Genomic DNA, 11625 nt, shown 5'->3' on the forward strand with positions numbered 1-11625 from the left:
ATCAAATAAAAAATACATGACTTCTGGCAGCCATTTTGACCTTTCACTCTGCTCTTGAACCTTTGGACATCTGATCATAAGCTTGTGACTGATTACTCTGGATTGCAAGGCAGCGGATCAGACACTCTCGATGTCAATACAATGTGTTGCATGTTATAAACTGACTACATATCAAAGAACCGTTTGTATCTCTTAGTGACATCACATGTGTGAATTATTATTTCACTTGCCTGGACCTCAAAGCAAATCCACTTGGATTTCACAAAGCTGTGGGCCATTCGTGTTAGTCTACAGGAGATATTTTGAAGAGTCTTTCCTTTTTGTTTGGTACAAGTATGCCAAGTATGAAAATAGATTTCAAAGGTTTGAACAATAAAATTCCATTTTTATGCCAGTTATGCATTGGTTTACCTCTGTAAATACCAGTGGTATGTTTCAAAATTGCTAATGAGTTTTGTGACTTGGCTGCCCTCCACAAATTTGCCGCATTTTTAGATGACATCTGGAATGATGTTTTAAAAATATTGTTTTATTTTTGCAAGCATTCCTTCCATGCACCAGAATCTTTTTTAGTGGTATGCAAATAAGTGGCCAAAATTAATCGTTTGTAAAGTATGCTTTTAGTTTCTTTGTTCTTAGTTTGAGTCATGTGGATTTCTGAATGCAGGATCATTCAAATATTAGAAATAAGCAGTCGTATGCAAGTAATATAAACATCAATATACGCAGAAGCTAAAGCCATCTCTTATGTCAGCAGTAATTTGTGACCTCAAAGAAAGAAGGAAAAAAAATACACTAATGGGGCCATATAAAATACTAATGAAGAAAAAGTGAAGTATGATGTAAACCATCTTGGGAAAATCGCATTATAATAGCATAATAGCATTTAAAAAATGCGTAGAGATGCTGACTAGTGTTTGGAAATGAACATCTTCGCAGTTCTCCAGTTCACTAAAATGTTCAGTGGTCCAGAGAACTTAGTTAAGACATAATAAAGTAGCCACCGATGTTTATTTCACTGTTGTGCATCTTGGCTGAGATACACACATCAGATGTTGTTGACAAGACATCCACTGAACATCATTCACAGGTTGATGAAAGTGCACTTGAGGAAGTCAAGCTTAAAGTGGACACAAGAGCTTTTAAAGACTAATTAGGTTGCAGCATTACAAGTGACACATGAACCATTGCAGAGACATTATGTGTCAGACTACACAGTTGTACATACATGTATCTATCATTTGTACATTAGCATGTCACATACACAAACATTGTGGTACAGAAACGTATATCTTTCATATGCATCCTTATGTTTAATAGTTTATACTACTGTATATTGTCAGGTATTTCATTTATATATTTTCTCTGTATTCTATCTGCTCTACTTCTATCTATCCACTAAAACAAAGTAGTTAAATTGTACTGCATTTCATTATGTCATCATATTATATACTTTTTATTGTGTATTTACAAAGATGCTAAATAAGTATTGAGTATTTGTTTTTTAGTACAAATGTGCAAAAAGAGTGACCTTTTGTCTGTTTGTATTTGCATGCATTGTAGTCTGTTATAAAATTCAATTCTGGAAAAAGAAAAAGCTAGAAATATGCACATTTTATGCAATTTCTAGCAAAATTACTTGGCATTACATGCTACTTTGGCTTGTGATATTCAGCCTCTTTATTGAACATTACAATCTATTTATGTAGTAATGATATTTCTGTTATGCACAAAGTGAAACTATAAATATTTCTAATACTTCTAATTAAAAACATGAAATACATTTTTATGTTACCTGAGAAAATGTTTTTTCCTTACAGTGTACAAAACATAAAAATTTGGCATTCATTTCTTATTTTGCAGATGCCAGAATGATTCATGTTAAAACAGAGAAAGAATCTGCAGAGGGAAAACGAGATCACCAGTCTGAACATTTCCAATCGCAGTGAGTCTCGTGCATAATCTTTTCCTTTTGACTAATCTTGTGCACTGGGGAATGTGTTTTCATGAAAAGCACCGTTGTTTCTGGGATTAGAAAATGTTACTTGCCTAATTCTGTCTCATAAGCTTGATGTAGACTTGCTTTATCTCATAGCAAATGATTTCCCTATGTGCAAAATAAAGTACACTTTATTTCCTGGGTGTGCCAAATTGTACATTCTGGTTAACATGAAATAAATGAATATACTGTAGAGATGGTAAAAAGTATTTCACTCTTAAAGCTAGCAGTAAATTAATTTGTTTATTTTTTGTAGCAGCCACATTTTCACTAATTGGGGCATTTAATGTAGCCAGTTTTAATGTACAGTGTAACGGCACTTATATGCAGTAAAATATCTTGAAAGTTCACCCACAACCTCAAAAAATAGGTTACATGGTTCCTGATTGTGTTTCCTTTCAGAACTGCATATATGGAAGCAGCTTAACCCTTATTAAAGGATGGCCACAAATTCTCTTCTTAAATGTGCTTTGCAAAGATACAGATAAAATTGGACCCTGTTTTGTAACATTTCCATTAGAAGCAGCTTATGTGCTTTATCAAAATATCAGTTTAGAAATTTTATTACTTGCTAAAATCTTCTATATTAAATATAAAAGACCAAACTACCACAAACACAGACTCCACTCTCATGTCCACAAACACAACAAGGATGACATAAGCACACAATTCCAATAAGCAAGTGTCATACCTGTTAGAAACTACCAGGACATTAACTGTTATCACATTCTTAGTTTATTTGGTCTTGTTCTCAATAGCAGAAGTCTCGATCTTTTGGCCAGTGAGCAACTGCCAGATTCCTCCTCTGTAGTTCTCATTTCCAAGAGAGTAAACAAAGACGTTGAAAGTAGGTGATGTCTTAGCCAAAATGGGTGCAATCTGTAAGAATATGTTCAGAACAAATTCATTTTATGCACACAGTATTGAATAAATAGTTTAACAGAAATTGTATGTATCAGTTACTGTGCTTACACTACAGTCTCCAAATTTATTTGATCAAAAATCCAGTAAAACAGCTAGTTTCTCTTTGAATTTGTTTTAAAATGTAATGTATTCCTGTGATAGCAAAGCTGAATTTTCAGCAGCCATTACTCCAGTCTTCAGTGTCACATGATCCTTCAGAAATCATTCATGTTGATTTGGAGCTCAAGTAACTCAAGTAACAATTTTAATTATTTTACCTGCTGACCTGTTATATCATGAATGTGGGCATAAAGTGCACACTCTGAGTTTTAATTTGAAATTGGAGGAAAGGTTAAGGAATTACAACGGACCATATGTAATTGAACAATTGACTCAAAAGCTGTTTCATGGACAGATGTGGGCTATTCCTTCGTTATTTCTACATCAATTATTTCTACATCAATTAAAATTATTTCTACCTCAAATCAAAGTTCTGGAGTTGATTTTGCCATTTAAATTTGGAAGCTGTTGCTGTGAACCCACATCATGCAGTCAAAGGAGCTCTCCATACAAGTGAAACAGACAATTGTTAGGCTTCAAAAACAAAACAAATCCATCAGAGACCTGGCAGGAACATTCAGAGCAAAAAAAAGAATGCACTAGTGAGCTCAGCAACATAAAAGGGTCTGGACATCCAAGCTAAACAAAGCAGAGGACAACAGTGGTCGATGATCAAAAATCCTCTCCATGGTAAAGAAAAAGCCTTTCACAACATCCAGCCAAGAGAAGAACACTCTCCAGGAGGTAGCTGTGTCACTGTCAAAGTTTACAATCAAGAGAAGACTTCACAAGAGCAAATACAGAGGGTTCACCACAAGGTGCAAACAAGGCCAGATTAGACTGCCAAAAAAACATCTAAAAAAGCCAGACCACTTCTGGAAAAGCATTCTTTGGACGGCTGAAATTAAGATCAACCTGACTGAAAAAAGTATGGAGAAGGCTTGGAACAGCTCATGATGCAAAGCATAAAACATCATCTGTGAAACATTGTGGAGCAGTGTGATGGCATAAGCATGGCTTCCAGTGGCACTGACAGAAGACAGAAGCAGCCGGAAGAATTCTGAAGTGCAGAGAACGCGTTTTTCAAAGAACACGCTGATCTGTTTAGTGAGAGCACAGAATGGCTTTTCAGTCGGTACCGCTTTCTTTGCCATGACTTCGGTGAGGACGTATATGTTCACGTGATAAAAGGAGGTGTATTGGAGGCGTTTCTGAATGCAAATGACCATGAATGTGAATGAGCATGGTGTTTAAGAACATGTGGGATTTATCAACAACGATTACTTACTGGTGTGCGTAAAGAACTGCGTGCGCACGTTTGATAAATACAGATAAAAAATGTTGTACTTACACACATTCTAAATTTCATTCGTAGGACAAAATATAGAACATTTTCTACGCACTCTTGATAAATGAGGGCCCAGGAGTTTTTGAAGGTAAAAAGTGGGATATTTGGCCAAGTCAATCTCCTGATTGAGCACACATTTCACTTTCTGAAGACAAAACTAAAGCCAGAAAGACCCACAAACAAACAACAATTGAAGTCAGCTGCAGTAAAGGCCTGGCAAAGCATCACAAAGGAGGAAACCCAGGGCCTCTTTTGTAAAATGTTGTGCAGAAACCATCCTAAAATTGATCTTACGATCATCCCTCAAATACACGTACGGTTGATTCATAAAATGAACGTACTGTACGTACAGAAAACGCACGTAAGCATCTATGAATTGCAAATGATCTTGAACTTGAGCACAAATGAGTGGTTTCACCTCTCTGCTTGTAAATGACTCTAATGTCATTAACATGTAAAAGATCACCAGTCATCATCCAGATTCTTTCATTTAGAACAGCGTGCTGCAAGAACAGCTTACATTTTTAAAAACCTGCAGTACTTGAACAAGAAAAAGTGTGTATGTCTGCTCAGACCCTGACATGACGCTAAGCACTTGGAAGTGGAAAAGCCAGTTTTTACCAATATGAGCGTTGACGTGGATTTAAGCGTACGCACACTCTAAGATCAAATCTGAGCATGCACACGCTATATAAATGAGGCCCCCAGTCTTTGGTGATGTCCATGAGTTCCAGGCTTAAGGCAGTCATTCTCAACAAAATAGTAAAAATGAACATTTATGATTATGTTTATTTGTCCAATTACATTTGAGCCCCTGAAAATGGGGGGACTGTGTATAAAAATGGTCATAATTCCTAAGCATTTTATGTTATATTTTTGTTCAACCCCTTTAATTAAAGCTTAAAGTCTGCACTTCAATTTCATCTTGATTGTTTTATTTTTAATTCTGTTCTGGTGGCATAATGATGCCAAAATGTATACCAAATATATGGACATAACTGTATATATAAAAGAATTGGATGTCATGTATTAATTTCATTCAAAAAAAAAAAAAATGAGTGACTGAATGGTAGTGTGTTTTTATTTGAGGTTTACTGTAACCTGTATGACTTTTTATTTTCTTCCGTGGAACAAAAAAGAAAATTTGATAAATCAGGGTTTTTTTCCAATGTTGTTTTGGAACCCACTGACTTTCATTGTATACACAAAACCAAACTTTACAGTATCTTCTTTTGTGTTCTACAGAAGACATAAAGGTAGGTAAATGATTCATGTTGGGATGAATTATCTTCTTTGGTGTCTGCTGTGCTTCAGACATGATTTCCTCACCATTCTCAGTTTAGGAGAGACAAGGGTTGCGTTCTCCACAGCAGCATAGTAAGCCAGGATACCATAGGGGCCCCAGCAAAACAGCATGGTCTTCAGAGGAGTGCCACAGTTGAACTGCACATAGAGAGCAAACAGGAGATTTAGTCTTAGTTGGATTTCTAAGTCACATGCTGCAGATTTAACTTTGATGTAACATATACACCATTAAACATTCTACTGTTCTGATGAGCGAACAAACACAAAGCACACCCACACAAAAAGAGTTCATTAGAACAAATGTCATAAGCTCAATCAGGCATGAAGGCTCAACAAAGACATAATAAACTGACCTACATACTATAGGCTGTGGTACTTATGTGTACTACTGAGAAAAACAAAACAAAAACAAACTGGTCACACTTTATATTAAGTGGCCTTAACTACAATGTACTTATTGTGTTCATATTGTATTGCAAAACACTTTGCTGCTATGAGGTGGGATATGGGTAAGGTTAGGGGCAGGTTTGGGTAGGTTTAAGGGTGGGTTAAGGTGTAAGGGATGGGTCAACAGTGTAATTATAAATGTAATTACAGAAATTAATTACAGATGTAACTACATAGGTATTTTTAAAAATATAAGTACAATGTAAAAACATGCATGTACACAATAAGTGCATTGTACCAAATAATTAATTTAAATGTAAGTACATAGTAGTTAAGGCCACCTAATATAAAATGGGACCAACAAACTTAAAGTGCCAGTATTGTTATTATTATATTTCAGCTTTATTCCATTTAACAAAATGTTTTTAATAGTTTTAGTTTCAGTTAAGGATAAGAACCCTGTTCTGTGGTTGTCTTGACTGTCTGTAAAGGAAATCCTCTTCCTTTTCAATCACTTTGGTATTGGTGTGCATGCAAGTTTTTTGTGTTACATAATAGTTCTGTCCTAGAGAAGAGTTCAGTAGCTGTTGCAGAGATGCCTTTGTGCTCCCAGGCAAAACGTTTCTTTGACCTACTCAAACCCTGTGAATAACAGTCTTATGCAATGTGAGGGGAAATGTATACTCTGTTCCTTTCATGTACCCTTTGGTCTCACATGTCAAATTCTAATATGGTACAGAGGATACTATACCTTGGCCTGGCCAGTCTTCTTGAATTTCCTATCAATGGACTGATAGGAAGACAGCACAACAAACATCTGAATGCCCATGTTGAAGATGGACATGGGGATCAAGTAAGACACATAGTTCCTGCGTAAAAGGACAGACACAATTACATTATAGGTCTTATTTCACAGTGAACAGATTTACAAGAAAATGAGAGTCATGTGACCTCTCCATGACCCTAATATTGTTTTAATTAGGATCAGAATGCACATTTGAATATATGGGTAAAAATGTGACTGAAGCGGACACTGGTGAGCAATGTCTTATGTAATATAATCATACAAAATGACGTGAATTATGAATGTAGTAATTAACTGTGCGTCTTACCTGTCACCCTTGCTGTAGTCCAGTGTGCAGCAGGTCCTCAGGGGCTCGTAGTCATACTCTCCCCAGCCAATCAGAGGCATGGCGGCCCAGAAGGCAGTGAAGAGCCAGATGAAGATAACCAGGGTGATGGCACTGCTCCACTGCAGCTTTGTCCCTAATAACACGAGGTATTACGGTTGCACTTTATTTTACAGTACGTGAACTTACATGTACTTACAGTGTACTTATAATGTACATACCTAAGAAAGTATTGGTAATATAAGGTACAATCAAGAGAAGCATTTCACTTTTTAGGGGTAGCTTCAGGGTTAGTACCTAGTTATTAACTAGTTATTGTAATTACTATAATAAGTACATAGTATGTACATGAGTAACAGGACTGTAAAATAAAGTGCTACCGGTATTACTACAATAATACAAGTTATACTGTTTACTAAATTTAAATTTGCTAAATAAATACAACAGTGGTACTGGTATCATAGCTGATTTTTCAGCAGCCAATAATCCAGACTTTAGTGTCACATTCTTAAATCATTCTACACTCTTAAAAACAAAGATTCTTTACTAGCATCTGTAGTTCCATGAAGAACCTTTAACATATAAAAAAGGTTCTTTATAGTATAAAAAGGTTCTTGAAGTCATAGGCTTAGGATTTATGTTTCTGCCGGTGGGTGCTCAAGCCCCCCACCCCCCCAACGTGTGTTTTTTTTAATATATAGAAAACACATTTTCACCGCTGTTTCCATGACTAAATAATAACTGGGCTACGTTATCATAGATATACACAACAAATTTAATATCTTCAAATATTTAATTTTTTTCTTTTTCTAGAGTATACAAAATGTATCTTGCAAATACATTATTTAGTAACCAAATAATACACACATTCTTTCTATGAGGGCTGCGCTTCACTAAATAAAATGATTTAATAAATACCTGTTTACAATAAGCACTTATTCGTGCGTACACAGGACAAAGTGTACAAAGAGGGAGCGCAGAGCCATGATCACTATATGGGAAAGCCTGCCGCAAGCCGAGAGATTCGTGCTGGCACCCTCTCGTATTAAAATAATGCTCTCTTGACATTTGCCATTAAAATAACGCCAAAAACTGCCTCAAATGAACTATGAAAACAAGAATAAAGTCGTACAAGCTGCAATCCATTTCTTATTAGTTCAAATGAGTGGGATCGGCGCCTATGCTTGAGGTTAAAAAAATGTTACAAATGCCTCTTCCTACTTTCAAAACCTATATTTTTAATATTAGTGTAATATTCTGATATGGTGCTCAAAAAATATTTGCTGAATAAATGTATTATTCTATTTTTTAAAAATCTTTGGTGTCGAAGTTTTGAACGGTTGTGTATGTTTTTGTTACAGAATTTACATTTACACAACATAACATATTAGCATGCTCTGTGTTCACATGCTAGTATAAAATGGCTATTCACTGAGATTCTGAAAAGAATGGCCTTTGGTGAAGCCTATGTGCGCTATAAGTGCCTTCAGCAGGTGGTCTTGGCAACATGGGTGGGCTGAACTAGAACAAAACATGTCAAATATCCTGCTGATGGGGTAAGAAGCATCTCATTCTTTCTTTTACTTTTGTTACTCACTTGTGCAGTACTGGTGGTATCTGTCCCAAGCAATGGCTGCAATAAAATGGATGCTGGCAAGAGCAGTCATAAAGCCCTGGAATCCATGGGTTTGGCATCCGTCTGATCCATAAGGCCAGTATCTGGAGTTTAAAGAAGATAAAGCATTTAAAAAGATCAAAGTTTGCTGGTTGATGTTCATAGCTTATGTTGTTTATCTGTATTAATAGTTTAAAATTAATAGTCATGTGTTATGTATTTTTCTCAATGACAGATTTTTCTAACTTGTTTCCTCTATCTTGAATATTTGATCACATCCTTGCTTGTATAAGTAAAAACTGTAATCTAACATATTGGTGTTTTGGAACATGGTAGCTGGTTTCTGGCCCAAACTGCTCATTAGCTGGCTACAGTTTCCCCAAAAACAGCTGATTTGTTGCACTAGCTAATGACCAACAGTTGGAAACCAACTACCATGCTGGATTTTCCAACAATGAATTCCTACTTACAATCAATCGATCAATCAGTCAATAAATAATAGTTTCCTAGCCTGGCCAAGCTGGTGTTGCCCAAAAACTTCTCTAAAACCAGCCAAAAAACCATCAGGGAGACCAGCTAAAACCAGAAAATCACCTTATATTTTCTTTAGCAGGAATGTGATTAAAAGACACATTTCGTCACACAGACAGTTAAAAATATCATGCAACCCCAACTATCCCTCTAACTAAACAGCTGCACTTTAGTCATTCATTACGAAAAAAAGGCCCCTCTTAAGCAGCATTACATCACAGCTGTATTTGCACACTACAGCCGTGACGCAGCGTCGCCTCCAGGGGTTCCGTCACCATCATCAACACACAACCGTGCGCGTGCTCACCTCAGAAAACTGGAGAAGGCAGCAATAGTGGCGTTCATGGAAATACCCATATCGGCCATGGCCAGACTGAACACGAGAAAATTACTTGGGGTCCGTAATTCTCTTATTTTTAGAAAAGCAACAACGGTGACAGCATTCAGGAAGAACCCGAGGAGACCTTCAGAGGACACAGAAAACGTGTGAACATTCAGAGCTTCTCGAGACCGCAAAAACAGCGCGGTTACACAACAGTAACATACATTCATTGACAGTTTTCTGATAGACAGTTAAATCACCGCTATGTGTTTTTTTTTTTTTTTTTTTCCCAACCGTTTTGCTATCGTTCCCGGATCAAGCGCATCCTGTTGAGGCTATGCATGTCCACAAAGTAAGACACGCGATCCTCTTTTTTTCTTTTTTCTACCTAAACACTCTTACCCTCCACGAGCAGACAAGATCCTAGAGAGAATACATCAAACTCGGAGAATCCCTCCGGTAATGGATACGACGTCACCATTTTGAACGCAATTCTGATACCAAACTGCAGAACGACAGTCCGCTCGCGCGCGCGATGTGCCTCAGTGTGTTCAATCGAAGCCTTCTTTTAAAGGAGCATTTCACGTGAAAAAGCATGAACGTAATTATGTAAAGCCCTCTCCCTCTGCCTCAATCCGCAAAAGAATGTCTTAATGAATATAACAACTCCTACCACTGACCCCTAATACGTATTTACACAGGGCGACTGTAAATCGCTCATTCAGTTACACAACAAGCCTTTGTGTGTCGGACGCTTGAGCGCTCTGATGATAAGACCGAGGTGGATGGGAACCAGTCCAGTCTGTGCCAATCCAGTGCGTCGTGTTCTGTTGTAGAGGTGTTGTCGAGCTGTCACTCCTGACACTAACGGCACTGTATACCAGACGGTTTGCATAGGGGTGATTAGAGAAACTGTTCATTTACAATGACTTTTCTCAATTGTATGAGACATTATGGTTTGGAGAAATAGAATAGATCTTTTGACACAATAGAGAGAGAAAATGACAATGTATTCACAAATAGATTAGTTCTTGTTCTGAGATATAATTTTAGGGACATTTACAATATTAAGCCATTACATTTATTAACCGAATTGCATTTATTAAAAGGCCCTTTGTTTCCCGATTGCATTATTCATACTTGAGTAAAAGCCAAATAATAAGGTACAAATAGTAACTCTGATACACTAACCTACTTTCATCAGATAAGATTTAATCAGATCTACAATCATCAGTGTATTTCCACATACAGGGCCTTATAATTTCTGAGTGAAACATATGAAATGGTAAAATTCAAATTTAGGGCTTATCATACCATACATATCCTAAACAAGACCCATATTGTTCAGTCAAGTACCTCAGTAAAGATTATGAAATATAATTTACATGTTAAAAATGCGTATAGTCATATGACCATACAAAATCCCTTTTTTTCACTCAAATTTTCACATCTCTGTAAAGTAAAAGATTTGTTTGGTTTTGCTAGAGTGCATTTATCCATGCTGCCTTACATGAATGTAACAACACTTTAAGAAAAAGTGCATGGCAGGTTCTGAGCTCACTGCAGTTTTAAGCCTTTACTGAATTCTATACACTTTATGACTGTGACACTCACAAAAAGATATTTAGGGGAATAATGTGAGGTGTGTGTGAGAGGTTTACGAAGTCAGAGGTTAAATTAAATGTTTAGCATTTTATATATTAATATAGAAAACATCAGAACTGATATTAGAATAATTTATTGCACACTTTTCAAAACAAACAAATAAATAAAAATGAATTATTTAAAATGATAAATAACATTTTGCAGATTTTTTTCTTGCCTTAAGCTCATGGCAGAGTAGAGACATTCTGTTTTATATTTACAACTTGGCACTAAAGAACAGATGACCTGGTTTCAAGGTTCAACCCATGTTGTGTTTACAAACCTACAGTAGCATAAACAAATAGGCTTCTGGCAAAAATAACTCTTGTGGTCCAACAGTTACAGGAACACAGTCTCATTAAACAGAGACACGCCATACCA

At 36.4% G+C, this 11625-nt stretch overlaps 1 protein-coding gene and 1 long non-coding RNA gene across 4 annotated transcripts in view; one reads left to right on the top strand and one right to left on the bottom strand.

The window, feature by feature from the left end:
• Window positions 1–1959, top strand: part of LOC131552336 (uncharacterized) — a 20183-nt gene extending 18224 nt beyond the window's left edge. The window contains exon 4 of the long non-coding RNA XR_009273944.1: window positions 1864–1959. This is a non-coding gene — a long non-coding RNA (uncharacterized LOC131552336). The remainder of the gene's footprint in view (window positions 1–1863) is intronic.
• Window positions 993–10479, bottom strand: rgra (retinal G protein coupled receptor a). Of its 3 annotated transcripts, none has more exons than XM_058796026.1 (7): window positions 10281–10479; window positions 9586–9742; window positions 8730–8851; window positions 7115–7268; window positions 6754–6871; window positions 5640–5753; window positions 993–2878 (listed from the first exon to the last, which is right to left on the bottom strand). In XM_058796026.1, the coding sequence occupies exons 2-7, from the start codon at window positions 9642–9644 to the stop codon at window positions 2735–2737; spliced, it is 711 nt and encodes a 236-aa protein (XP_058652009.1). In that variant the 5' UTR covers window positions 9645–9742; window positions 10281–10479; the 3' UTR covers window positions 993–2734. The 3 variants fall into 3 exon arrangements, with proteins under 3 accessions (XP_058652009.1, XP_058652007.1, XP_058652008.1); XM_058796024.1 differs by having other exon boundaries at window positions 10003–10479; XM_058796025.1 differs by having other exon boundaries at window positions 9825–10479.
• Window positions 10480–11625: the final 1146 nt, after the last annotated feature.

This window comes from Onychostoma macrolepis, chromosome 13, assembly GCF_012432095.1.
Source record: "Onychostoma macrolepis isolate SWU-2019 chromosome 13, ASM1243209v1, whole genome shotgun sequence".
In the NCBI taxonomy this organism is placed as follows: Eukaryota; Metazoa; Chordata; class Actinopteri; order Cypriniformes; family Cyprinidae; genus Onychostoma; species Onychostoma macrolepis.